The sequence below is a fragment of the Sander vitreus genome, chromosome 1 (assembly GCF_031162955.1).
Source record: "Sander vitreus isolate 19-12246 chromosome 1, sanVit1, whole genome shotgun sequence".
Lineage (NCBI taxonomy): Eukaryota > Metazoa > Chordata > Actinopteri > Perciformes > Percidae > Sander > Sander vitreus.
Genome location: NC_135855.1, coordinates 7,202,460 through 7,216,850, shown reverse-complemented (window position 1 = coordinate 7,216,850; position 14,391 = coordinate 7,202,460). Strand labels below are relative to the sequence as shown.

The 14,391-nt window shown below is 39.0% G+C and overlaps 1 protein-coding gene across 3 annotated transcripts in view; it reads left to right on the top strand.

Moving 5' to 3' along the window:
- Positions 1-14,391, top strand: part of lrrk1 (leucine-rich repeat kinase 1) — a 97,454-nt gene that overhangs the window by 65,618 nt on the left and 17,445 nt on the right. For all 3 annotated transcript variants that reach the window (XM_078257203.1, XM_078257114.1, XM_078257029.1), the window contains exons 26-31: positions 1,916-2,085; positions 3,963-4,166; positions 4,266-4,405; positions 5,041-5,178; positions 10,412-10,606; positions 14,039-14,190. In XM_078257203.1, coding sequence (XP_078113329.1) covers positions 1,916-2,085; positions 3,963-4,166; positions 4,266-4,405; positions 5,041-5,178; positions 10,412-10,606; positions 14,039-14,190 — 999 coding nt within the window. The remainder of the gene's footprint in view (positions 1-1,915; positions 2,086-3,962; positions 4,167-4,265; positions 4,406-5,040; positions 5,179-10,411; positions 10,607-14,038; positions 14,191-14,391) is intronic.

Here is a 14,391-nt window from a genome sequence, read left to right as displayed (position 1 = left end):
CGGTAGTATATACAGTAGCTAACGTAATGTAATGCTAATGTAAGCTGAAATAAAGGAAATATGTAATGTATTGTTATGCAGTGTACGTAATATAACCTATATTGTTTATCTAAATAAACTAAAATATACTTACATGTGGCACAACCCAAGATAATAGTGGCAAACACACTGTCAGTCTAATATGAGCTATCAATCATCATCAAAAATATACATATTGCACATTAAACTTACTGACAATAATTAACAGAGATATCAGAACAGTATGTCAGCATCTACTTCACATACCGAGAATGCTACCAAAGGCATGGAACGTCGAAGATTGAAGCGGATAGTATGGAGAGATGATAACACAAACCATGAGGCTGTCCTGCTCACAAAATGACGAATCCCACTATGGCCACTCCAAGACCCATCCTACGAAGCAACCTGATTGGTTGGGGTTAGGCATTTCACCTCGAGTGGTTAAGGTTAGGATAGCTGATTGGTCAGGCGATAGGACCTGTACAAATCAGGTTACGTTGCCTTGCGTAAGTCAATAGTAGTGTTGAAGGGCAGGTCTTGGCGTGGCCATAGTGATAAAAAAAAATATTGCGTCCTTCTCACTTTCAACTTCCTGACTAAATCTCATGGTGCAAAGGTCCTACAGTTCTTAAAGGAACACACACAAAAGTGGAACAAACCACTGCCAGCAATGGGAGAAGAAAAACATTTAAGTGAACTAATTTCCTGATGGGGACAGAACAATGATCCTCGTTTTCTCTGCAAAGATTCGATTGTGAGATTGGCAGTCGATTCAGGCTATTCCGGGTCACAAACTCCATCTGCTGATGAAGACTGTGAGACACAAATACCTTGGATGATTCAGCTAATTGAAAAGATTTAGTAATTAAATTCAAATGTCAGCTCAAACTGCAAACGGCAGTAATGTTCCTGCAGACCTACCTTCAGTTGTTTGGCCTTTAAGAAACCGCACAGCGGACTGGAGTAGAGTTTTATTACTTTTATCTTAATATTATTATGAATAAATATTTCCCTTTCTTTTAACTAGTACTATTTTATGCCTTATGTCTTATTGTTTCATTTAGGTTTTTTTTTTTTTACTTGTGATTTTGTGTTTTATACAACTTTAATGAGCATTGTTGGAGGGAGACCTAAGATTTTCAGTGATGACTGCTTCTGTAATTGTTGTGCATCTGACAATTAGAAGAAGAACAAGAAGAAGACATGCCTTTGTTATGAAATTCACATTTTTCCCTTGGTTTGTAGCCTACAGTTTGTACACACATTACACACAGGCCTGAAATACACACACATGCTCAGGACCTATACATGCACTATTGGAGAGATGTCAGAGTGAGGGGGCTGCCCATGGACAGGCGCCCCGAGCAGTTGGTGGTTTGTAGACATGACAGTAATACTTTAAACGATATTTTATGACACACTTTAAGCCAATTCAGAGACCGGAGTACTGGTGTGCTGTCTTTTCAGGACTCGGCAGCACTGAGCTTTAAATTAGTTGAAGCTGTCAGTTTTTACAGGGAGCCCTGAATAAACTAAAAAAAAACAGTTTATCCAGATAAACTAAACAACTTTATTTAGAGATCAAACTGACAGAGAGTACACCTGAAATGTTGCTGATATTCCCTCATTGTGCAATGAAACTGTTCACACAACTGCAGGAAGTACAGTTGTCATTCAGAGTTGAAGCAGGAAGTGCGTCTATAAAGTGTGATGGACACATACAAACAGTCTGGGTAATGTTACTGTTCAGGTTGTTTTCTCTTCTAATTAAGTTTGGCTAACCTGGAGGTTTGTTTCCAACCTATCTGTGTGTGTGTGTGTGTGTGTGTGTGTGTGTGTGTGTGTGTGTGTGTGTGTGTGTGTGTGTGTGTGTGTGTGTGTGTGTGTGTGTTAGACTCTTTTTGGAGAGGGCCCAGCTGGAGTACTCTGAGGAGGAGAACAACATCCTTGGCCAGGGTGGCAGTGGGACCATCATCTACCGTGCCCGATATCGTGACCAGCCAGTGGCAATCAAACACTTCCACTTCAAGAAGTGTCGACAGCAAACCATCAGCAGTGACACAGGTACAGAGGCATGTTTTTTTTATTTTTTTATTTATTTTATGAAATTGTTAAATGGGTTTTTGAAAGCTGCTGCTGTGTCAATACTAAATGCAACCGGGAAGGGCGTGCAGTGGACTCTTTAATAGTATAATAGTGATTCATGTTTGTTTTTTGATGAAAGCAAATATCGTTAATAACAGGAAAAAAAAGCTAGTTAATAGGTAATCAATGCGATCCGCCATCTTGCCACTACTGGTTGGTACGTCCGTTGTGTATTGTGCAGCGCCCTGTGTTGATGACACATCCTTGATTACAATGGTACTGCTCAAAACTGGTGGAAACGCAGGCTGGTTTGTAAGGCTACATTTACATTGCTATGTTTTTTTTTTTGTTTTTTTTTTGAGCAAAAAGCGATCTCTGTGCACATGTGTTTTTAAGCTCCAGTAGAAGAACTAATCTCCGTTTAAACTAACAGGCCCAAACCAAAATATCTCATCAACATTCTCGTATACTGGGCATAAACAGGAGGCAGCATGTAGACACCGCCCGCTGCTGGTAGTTGCCATGGCCTTAGTCTGAGAGAACGAGACATCATGATTGATAGGACCCAATCAGGCGGCGAAACATTTACGTCAGTGTTGGTGTTGCCAAAGGTCTCCGTTTGCGGCCTTTGAGACTGCAACACAACCCCACAGATTCCAAACCAAAATGGGGTCAGAAGTGTTTCCAAATTTCTCCGGTTTAGGGGCTCTGAATAGCCAGAGCAGTATGAATGTGAGGTGTAAACGTAGCAAGATATTCGTTTTTAAACCAGAATGTAGCAATGTAAATGTAGCATAAGACAGCACCAAGGTTCCAAGAATCCTGAACGGAACCAGTTCAAGAACCAGAGCTCATTTGGTGGAAAAGGGGGTAAGAGTGGCAGTTTTCCTCTCACCCCGCAGAGAGCACCAGAAAACAGACAAGTTTAATTTTGGCCTGTTATCAAGCTACTCAACTGAATCAACATTAATTGGTGACAGATGATATGATATGCTGGCTAAAAGTGAGCTGCTGCGAGATGAATGTTTTTTACACTGCAGATAATGACGTTGTAGCTCAGCAAGTAATGCCAACCTCACGGTAACTAAAATAATTTTTCACACACTGTAATTTTCACTGTGGTATGCAGTGGAATGCTGTAACTGCATTTCATGGTCTTCGTCAGCTAATTTAACTATCTCAAACTTCATTGCATGACCTAGGTGTGGAACATCAGTCCCATGTTAATAGGTGGTGGTATATGCTGGGATGGTAACCCTTGACTCTTCAAATGGACTTGAACAGAAGAATCATGCAAAGACCTTGAGATGTGGATGAAAGTTCCAAAAATGCTAACAAGTGTAAAGATTATTCTGTCACACATATACCACCTCATACTAACAAAGCGACACATGGACCACCATTGTTAATAAGGGGCGGCTGTGGCTCAGGTGGCAGAGCGGTCACCTACCTGTCCTTGGGCAAGACACTGAACCCCGAATTGCTCCCGAGTGTAAATGTGTGTGAATGTTTATCTGATGAGCAGATGGCACCATGTATGGCAGCCTCGGCCACAGTGTATGAATGTGTGTGAATGGTTCCTGTACTATGTTAAAGTGCTTTGAGTTGTCGTTAAGACGAGAATAGTGCTATATAAATACAGTCCTTTTACATAATAGATAGCAAAAGGAGGACACCGATGCAGTAACGTATGTAGACCTATTACAGCTGGAATTTGAAGTATGATAAGGTTTGTGAAAAATTGTCAATATGAGATCCTGAAGAATTCATCCAGGCACAAATCTGCTCTTGGTGTATTTCATTTGAAAGTATCCCTTTTTTTCAATTTCCTTTCATTCCGTTCTTTCTTGCCCCAGACACCATGGTGAAACATCTGCAGTCCGCAGATGCCTGTCGCAGCTTCTCTGAATTTCGCCAGGAGGCCAGTATGTTGCACTCTCTGCAGCATCCCTGCATCGTCTCTCTGGTCGGCATCAGCATCCATCCACTCTGCTTCGCCCTGCAGTTAGCCCCCCTGGGCAGCCTCAACACCGTGCTGGAGGAGAAGCACAAAGACACAGGCACGTACAGAGATCTGCATCATGTCATTTCCTACCTGACGTTGGTCTCAAAGCCCGTGTCCGTGTTAGTGGAACTGAGGTTGTGTTTTCTCATTGTAGGCTCCAGGTACATGCCCCTTGGTCACATGCTTACTTTCAAAGTAGCCTATCAGATTGCTGCAGGACTGGCGTACCTTCACAGGAAGAACATCATCTTCTGTGACCTCAAATCTGACAACATCCTGGTGTGGTCTCTGGAGGTCTGTATATAGGTTAGAGCTGCAAAGATTAATCGACTAATTGATTAGGTGTCGACTATTCAATTAGTCGCCAAGTATTTTGATAATCGGTTTGAGTCATTTTATATTAAAAAAAAAACTTAAATATTGTCCGATGTCAGCTTGTTAAATGTGAATATTTTCTAGTTTCTTCTCTCCTCTGTGACAGTAAACTGAAACTCATTTGAGGACGTCATCTTTGGCTTTGGGAAACATTGATCCACATTTTTCACCATTTTCTAACATTTTCTGATTAATCGAGAAAATAATTTAATCGACAATGAAAATAATCGTTAGTTGCGGATTATGGATTACCATAAAAGAAGCTATGTTATATACATTTTTGATTTGGGTTTATTGACAATATTCTAATGTATTTATAATATAACATATCAACATATCGGACTTCAGTAGTAGAACAATAGAGTCCTGAACTTGTTTCATTTGTTGTCCCTGCTGTTTTCACAGACCACTGAACATTATCAGGACAGACAGGCATTCAAAATACTATTAATAGAGTCTTGAATCTTATCAACAAACACTGTTTTCTAAGGAAGCAGACAGGCTTGCTGTTTCTATCATCTAACTTGTTCACTAATTCATGTATCTTCTTCCAGGTGCAGGATCCAGTTAACGTTAAACTGTCTGACTATGGCATTTCTCGACAAACTTTCCATGAGGGGGCATTGGGGGTCGAGGGCACACCGGGTTACCAGGCTCCTGAGATCCGACCAGGCATTGTGTATGATGAGAAGGTACCGACCACCTCTTCTTAACCCACATTAAGTGATGTGTGCAGCAGTATAGTCAGATAGGATTAGTATAAGAGTATAGTGAGGTTGTTGATGTCTGTTGGTAGAGCTGGAACAATTCCAATTCATTTAAAAACATGCATTTATTTATAACTTTTTCAAATAAATTATAGTTTTGAATGAATTCCAGGATACATTTTTTGGCTATATCTCTGTTATGTGACCCAGGCCATGTAATACCACAAATACACAGCCTATGAATAAAAAAACGCTTCTTTATTATCATAAAACATGGGGGCTCTCTTATATCAATTTAACATTGGCATGGGGTACTTTTCATAACATCATCTCTCAATGCAAATCAAACCAGCTATTAGGCTAACTGAAATAAAACCATGCCAATCTCTAGGTATGGTGAAGGGTATGTGATGATGAGGGGCTATGTTAATTCCAAAGGCCAAGGGAACTTTATCAGGATGCATAGTATCCTGGATCCATGAAATAATTGGCCTTTAAAAATAAAAATCTGCCTGCCTCTATGGGAATTTAACATAGGGGTGTACTTACTTATGCCCCCTGTATTTTAAGGAAGAACATTTATTTATTTACGATACATTATTTATTCACAAAGAAAATTGGTGTCCTTAAAGATTGGATTTTTCCTCATTTTTTTAATTAAGGCATTAAGATCAATTTCCTAAAGGTGATTTTTTTTTTTCTTTCTCTTTTTAGTCAACTTTAGCATGGGTGTCCTAATTTGTTCACATGACTGTATGGTTTTTGAATGTGGGAATTATAGTGCCAAACATGTTTTTTCTGCTATAGCGCCACCTAGTGGTGGAAGTGGGTCAATTGTTGCGCCTGAGGTCCTTGCAGAGTTCTGGACCAGTCCTGAAACCATGTATGGTTTAGGTTGTAGCGGGAGTTTTAGGCAGAGAAGAATAATAATGATGGAAAATAATGAATAATCCTTAGAAAAGCTTCCACAGCCCTGCTCCTCTGCTGTGTTGGGATGCCCTGCAAACGTCTCCGTGATGGAAGGTGGGAGAAGAGATTGTGTGCAGACCACAGCAGGGTTTTGGTCTATATGGCTGGCCGAGGCTCCTCCTCTCCTTGGGGAGGCTAGCTTTACTAGGGCTTACTGTTTAACTAGCCCCTTCCTTTTGTAGTGGAAGCTTTCAAAGAGCCTCCACGCCTCCACCTCTATTCATAAGCCCCTCTCCCACAGAATCTGCTGACTTCAGCCAATCAAACACCTTTCCTCCTCTCCTGGAAGTTAATTGAACTTTTCGATGAGGTTTAACTATTCTAATAGGATGCAGACAAAGCCGGAGAGAGAATAAATGATGAAGCGGGTGGAAAAAGAAAGGGTAACAGTAAAATAAATGTAAAACAGCTTCATGGCTGTTAACGTGTTTGCCAGCAGTGAGTATCTTGGCAAGAATTGGAACGTGTCGTTTTTTGTCGGTTGAGGATCTTGATATTATACAGTAACGCTACTAAAAAGCTGCTACAAGCCATTTGTTTATATATCAACAATACTAAGTGACAAGATTAGGAATCCAAAACATGGATTGTTGATTGTAGTTTGAATGTAATGAATGAATGAAGAGAGTGGTCTAGAAATGTTTGTCTATTAGGTAAACAAAAATATATATATATTACAGTATAATCTGCAGTGGCCATGACACGCCGCCAGGGCCCCATTCTTTCAACCTGCTTTAACTAATCCAAGTTTAATCCTCTTCAGAATCAGAAACTGTTTTATTGCGAAGTCTGTTTGCACATACAGTGAATTTCTCTGTGATTTGGTGCAAAACAATAAACCGTGCAAAAGTCAAGAGACATAATAAAAAAGTACAGGAATTTACAATAGAAAATAGGAAAAAATATATCTTATTTTAAAGTGGACAAGCTGTATACTTCTGTGCTGGAATGTGCAAAAATATCGACCGCGGTATGTGCAAAAGTTCACAGTATAAAGTACTAGTACAAAGAATATGTAATGTACATGTAGGGAGATAGTAAAATTTGCATTTTAGGCCTTTATTTGATAAGACAGCTTAGACATTAAAGGGGAGAGAGGGGGAATGACATCCAGCAAAGGGCAGCAGGTCGGAATTGAACCTGCAGCCGCTGCGGCAAGGACTGAGCCTATGTACATGGGGTGCACACTCAACCAGGTGAGCTACCCAAGCGCCCCAGCTCCAAGTTGTTTTACACCGCACGGGGACTCGTGTAAAAAAGACTGAGCAGCTTTCATACGCTATCAAAAGGTGGCATGAGCACAAAATCTACCAAACACAAACCTGAAAAGTACACACGCACAGAAATTTCCACATGTATAAAACTAGGCGTACGCCAGGACCTACGCACCTTCCCTTTAAACATCACAATCAACGGGAAATTGAGCGCCCATGAACAAGCCACTGACCCCGCCTTGCCTCCTCCCATTAATTACAATCGGTAATTGTGAAATATAAAGTCTACTTGTGATACGTTGGGGGGGGTTAAATAACACAACAGGACATCACACAAATGGGCCATTTCACCACCGCGCAACCCTGTGACAAAACGCCTTTAAGGAAGAGTTTGCCTGGTCATCCTATTCAGCTTTCTCCTTTATACAATACAACTTATTATGCTACATAAGTTAATACCTCCAGTATTTTACATAATACTAACAAGGATGAGAGAATCAGGTGTCTTTGTCTTTCTAGCGGGGATAAAAACGGTAGACATTATGAAGAGTGAGAAGGTGCTAGACTAGTCAGATTGAGGTCAGGAGGACTTCCTTATAAGAATATTAGCCAGAGTTTTCCATAACATACCACAGACCTTAAGTATATCTGGAGTCACTACCAAGTGATGTCAGCACAGAAGTAGTTCAGTGATTTGGCATTGCACAACTGTTTGTCTCTGCAGTTATTCTGGGAAGTCCCATAGGGGCTGAGTCCCCCATCACTCTCTGTGACCACTCAGAAACGGGAATCCTCTCGACTATTTTGGTCCTCAGATATGGGTTTCAAGGATGAGATGAACAAGACAGGAGAAAAACTGGAGTATGTGTTTACTTTATAAACACAAAGTATAAGTGTTTGTTTTTTTTAAATCACACTTAATGAACAAATGTGGTCTTTGGAGTCAGTTACAAATGAGGGAAAAACAACAAGGCACTCTGATAAATCAACTCGACAAGATAAGAGGAGAGCAGGATAAGCCAGAGTTGTATTGCTGTGGAGTATCTGGCAAGTCTCCATTGTCATTATCAGTAAAAGTCAACGATCCTTCACCTCCCCCCCTTCTCCCTCTGCTGGTTAGTAAAGGAGTATAGTTACACCTCATCTTTCAAAAACAGTTTTTTGGCATTATCCCCTGCTATTTGGGTGGGGGAAAAATCAAAACTCATATGTATCGTGATTTTATTTTGCAACAATTGTTAAAGTCGATTCCTTTCCCTAGAAGTTGTACTGTATATACAGTGTGTTGTGTTCAGAATAATAGCAGTGTATTTAAAAAAACTGAATAATGCTTAAAATCTTTGGAATAGCTTTTAATTCCATAATATCAATGCATTGGGAACACTGCACATTCAGAAAATTGATCACGTTTGTGTTATACCTTTACAGAAAGTGAAGAAAAAGGAATATTAGGCTATTACAAACTCAAACATTTACTGTATAAACTGAAAAATGTCTCAAGTATTTTGATGTATTGAAACTGATCTATGATCCCTGGTATGCGATAAATAGGCTCAACACCACAGTATGAGAAACATCCCCATAACATGATTTTTGCACCACCATGCTTTACTGTCTTCACAGTGTACTGTGGCTTGAATTCAGTGCATGGGGGTCGTCGGACAAACTGTCTGCGGCCCCTAGACCCAAAAACAAAAATTTTGCTCTCATCAGTCCACAGAATGTTGCGCCATTTCTCCTTTGGCCAGTCAATGTGTCCTTTGGCAAATTTCAACCTATTCAGTACATGTCTTTTTTTCAGCAATGGGACTTTGCAGGGGCTTCTAACTGATAGATTTGCTTCACATAGCCTTCTTCTGATCGTAACAGTACTCACAGGTAACTTTAAGTCTTCTTTGATTTTCCTGGAGCTGTTCATTGGTTGAGCCTTTGCCATTTTGGCTATTCTTTGATCCATTCGAATGGTAGTTGACACTTTTTTCCCACGTCGTTCTGGCTTTGGATGCCATTTCAAGGCATTTGAAATAATTTTGGCTGAGCAGCCTATACTTTTCTGCACTTCTTTATATGTTTTCCCCTTTCCAATTAACTTTTTAATCAAAGTCCGCTGTTCCTCAGAGCAATGTCTGGAACGACCCATTTTGCTGAGTATTTCAGTGTGAAATGCACTATAACCAGCATGCACAACATTTGCTTCCTTCCTTCCTTAAATATGGGCCATAATTGACACCTGTTTCTTCACAGAATCAATTACCTCACTAATTGAACACAACACTGCTATTATTTTGAACATGCCCCTTTCAAATACAGATTCAATTACACAGAATGAGCAGCATGCATGTCATGACTGTTGGGTCTATTGATTTTCTATGACTCTACAACACTTACTAGTAAATTATTTGCCATGTAGAAATATCACTTCTACCAAAAAATTAGATTTATGAGGTTAGTGATGTTGGACTGCTATTATTTTGAACACAACTGTGTGTGTGTATGTATATATATATATATATATATATAAGCAATGATTCACCTAAATATTTTTTGTTACGTTACCACTGACGCCCCTACATCATATCCGGTTTCCAGCAAAACGGAGCAAAAACAGAAAATGTAGAAAATCCATGTTATGTACTTCTTTACAAATGAAATAAATGTCAGACTGAGACTGACTGACATATGAGGTGCATTCTTCTTGGAAAAATTAGTTTTTAGAAATGTCTCATCATATATTGTTTCTAGAAGTGTATTATTCATCTTTTGTTTTGTTAAAGAAGGAAAAGAAAATTCCAATACTCAATACTATCAAATCTCAATACTTGATGAAAATCGCAACAACGACAAAAGCATATCGTCCCTGCCCTACTTGCGATGGTTACATGTACTGTTTACTCATTTCAGTTTCATCTTTTTCTTACTATCCATTTAATTGACATACCTGACATGTATTACATAACCAAGGCTGACTGGAGGTCTTAATACTTCCAAAACCTGACCTTGATGCTCCATGTTTTTTCTCTCATCACTGCCTAAAGGTGGACATGTTCTCCTATGGTATGGTGCTGTATGAGCTGCTGTCTGGGCGGAGGCCTGTGCTGGGACACCATCAGCTTCAGATAGCAAAGAAGCTCTCTAAAGGCATCCGTCCAGTGCTGGGCAGTCCACAGGAGGTTCAGTTCTGCTGCCTCCACAGCATGATGACTGAATGCTGGGACACCAAGCCTGAGAAGGTGAGCCTCCCTTCTTGTTCACATAAATGTATTTGGCCGACGCAGTTTTTCTGTTTGCTCTGGTTTGTAGTAAAATAGACTCATTAACTGTGTGGCTAGGCAGTATTCAAAGGGTTATTTTGTAAGTTTTTTTCAACCCGGACCATATTTCCTAAGTGACTAATGTGAACAAAAATCTTCCGAAAGTCGAATATAATTCGAATAGTAAAAAAATCAATACTATTCGAGTGCTGAAATTACTATTCAAATGTGATTTATTTATTTTTTTGTTATAAATATTATATTATATATTATAATAAACGTTAGCTAATCTCCCTCTACTTGCCTTGGCCTACCTGCATGTGAATACGAAATCCTTTTGTCATGTCACGTCTGATGAACAATAATATAGCAGGATTGAGAAACACAAGGCATTGTCACGGAGATCACGGCGCTAACGTTACGTACCGAGTAACGTTAGTACAGGGGGAGTGACAGGCTGCGGTTGGAAATTGGAAGAAGGATGGGAAATATGACTTTAAAATCCACATCCACCGAGCCAAATTGCTTTTTTTTTTAATTATTAGCTCGTTCTTGTTTGCTAACTCGCGAGTTATAGTAGCTTAGCTGGGAGCTTCATGGAGACAGCTAAAGTTAATGTTAGCTTCCTTACAGCTGTCAGAGTTAGCTTCAACTTCATATATTACCTTCTACTAGCTGTATTCTCAGTAACGTGACAATCTGCAAAAAAAAACAGGTTGCTTATAAATCACTAAAATAGTAGTGACAGCACCGTTTGGCTTAGTTATCAATGCCGATAGCATATTGGCTAACACTATTGTTACTTAGTTTATGACAAATTGTTTCGGCTGTGCTTTCTAACATGATGTCATTATGCTAACCGAGCACCGTTAGCCTTTACAACAGAGTCGCTTCAATACACTTAGTTAGATAATGTTTCATTACTGAGTTCTCTGTTGATTTGTGTTTGTCGCTATGTGCTCGTGGTGGAAAATAAATTTAAACAAAGCAGCGTGTCGGCGTGGGTGCCCGCTCTACCAACTGAGCTATCTGGGCGGCCGACATCTGAGTTTTTTTTAAATATAGGTCTAAAATGTCATTCATAATGGTCTTAAAAATGTCTTAAAAAGTCTTAAATATGACTTGGTGAAACCTGTAGAAACCCCCCCTTAGCAATAAACAAGCCAATCTTGTTTGTTTGTCGCGACTGGTAAAAAAACTAAAATCCTAGAAATACATAAAATGGTAGCTCTTCAAATCACGGCCCGGTAATAAGATGGTAATAGTGGGGTAACGGTGTGATAATAAAGAGGTAATACATAGGTAATAACATGTAATTACCAAAGTAATAACTGGGTAATACAGCACAGTAATAAGATGTAATACTGGGGTAATAAGGTGATAAGAAGGTAACAGATGTAATAACATGCAATTACCAATGTAATAAGTAGGAAAGGGTTCGATAATAACCATATGTATCGCTGGTTAATGGTAATATAGTTATATTAATATTGTAATAACATGGTAATAATGGGGTAATATATGTTGATGTTTTCACAGTATTATAGGCTACTATCAGCGTAATACCTTCCAAATTAGATAAACTTCTTGGAATTTAAAATTGGCAATTACCATATTATAATGCTGAAATTCATTCACCCTTTATGTTCCAAACATTTCGCTTTTGTTTCAAGGTATACTTTACAAATTATATGTTTAATCTTGTGACTTCTTACCTGGAAACACGTCTGGTAGTTTCTGTGTAACAACCATGAATCAGTGCTGCAAAATGCAAAACTGCCTGTTTCTATTGTATTACATGGTAATAATAGAATAAAAGAGGTGTAGAGATTACCTGGAAATGCTTCTGGTAGTTTCTGTGTAATTTCCATGAATCAGTGCCGCAAAATGCAAAACTGCCTGTTTCTATTGTATTATATGGTAATATTAGAATAACAGAGGTGTAGAGATTACCTGGAAATGCATCTGGTAGTTTCTGTGTAACAACCATGAATCAGTGGTGCAACATGCAAAACTGCCCGTTTCTATTTTATTACATGGTAATATTAGATTAAGCAAATCATCCAAAGGTGCAGAGATTACCTGGAAATGCTTTTGGTAGTTTCTGTTTAACAACCATGAATCAGTGCTGCAAAATGCAAAAGTAACTGGTCATTGTGTTTCATTTCCCAGTTTCACCCTTTCTAAGTCAAATAAACTGAGTTGCAACGATCCCAGTCTCCAGTGCTTGATGGTGGAAGGTGTGTAGCTGCTGGTCAGATTGCACAGGATTACGTGCATGCAGGAAAAGACACATTTCATGGTAATATTAGAATAACAGAGGTGCAGAGATTACCTGGAAACTACCAGATGCATTTCCAGGTAATCTCTGCACCTTTGGATGATTTGTTTAATCTAATATTACCATGTAATAAAATAGAAACAGGCAGTTTTGCATGTTTTGCACCACTGATTCATGGTTGTTACACAGAAACTACCAGATGCATATCCAGGTAATCTCTACACCTCTGTTATTCTATTATTACCATGTAATACAATAGAAACAGGCAGTTTTGCATTTTGCGGCACTGATTCATGGAAATTACACAGAAACTACCAGATGCATATCCAGGTAATCTCTACACCTCTGTTATTCTATTATTACCATGTAATACAATAGAAACAGGCAGTTTTGCATTTTGCAGCACTGATTCATGGTTGTTACACAGAAACTACCAGACGTGTTTCCAGGTAAGAAGTCACAAGGTTAAACATATAATTTGTAAAGTATTACCTTGAAACAAAAGCAAAATGTTTGGAACATAAAGGCTGGATGAATTTCAGCATTATAATATGGTAATTACCAATTTTAAATTCCAAGAAGTGTTATCTAATTTGGAAGGTATTACGCTGATAGTAGTCTATAATACTGTGAAAACATCAACATATATTACCCCATTATTACCATGTTATTACAATATTAAATATAACTATTAGCATTACCCAGATATACATATGGTTATTATCAAACCCTTTCCTACTTATTACATTGGTAATTGCATGTTATTACATCTGTTACCTTCTTATCACCTTATTACCCCAGTATTACATCTTATTACTGTGATGTATTACCCAATTATTACTTTGGTAATTACATGTTATTACCTCTTTATTATCACACTGTTACCCCACTATTACCATCTTATTACCAGGCCGTAATTTGAAGTGCTACCCATAAAATATAAACTCTGACTGACATCGAGTAACAGCCAAAAGGCTAAACTAGATTGTATTTCAGTTGTATTAAATAAAAAAAACATACAATAATGTAATTAGTGATTAAGTCTAATGAAATTAGTTCTTGCCTAAAGAAAAAATCTGTCAAACAGCATATTAAAGTTACCCTCTGTGCGTGTGTGTGTGTGTGTGCAGAGGCCGGTGGCCATGCGGTGTGTGAGGCAAATGCAGGAGCCCAGCTTCCCTTGCCTCAGGTACCTATTGCCCTGTGACAGCCACTCGCAGCTCTTCCTGTCCCAGCTGCAGGGACACAGCGCTGTGTTCTGGAACGGAGACAAGGACAACAGGTTTGTTTCAACTCTTTAGTCTGCTAAAAATTAACTCTTCTTTTTTTTTTTTTTTTCTTCCCTTCAAAAGCTCTCTTTTCATTTCCAAACAGTCCGCTGGCAGTGGGTTCCCGGGTTAGTCTGCATTTTGCAGAGCGGTAGCAGGGTTTTACAAATAAAACTGCCTGTAAAAACCCAGCATAAGAACGTAAGCGTATGAAA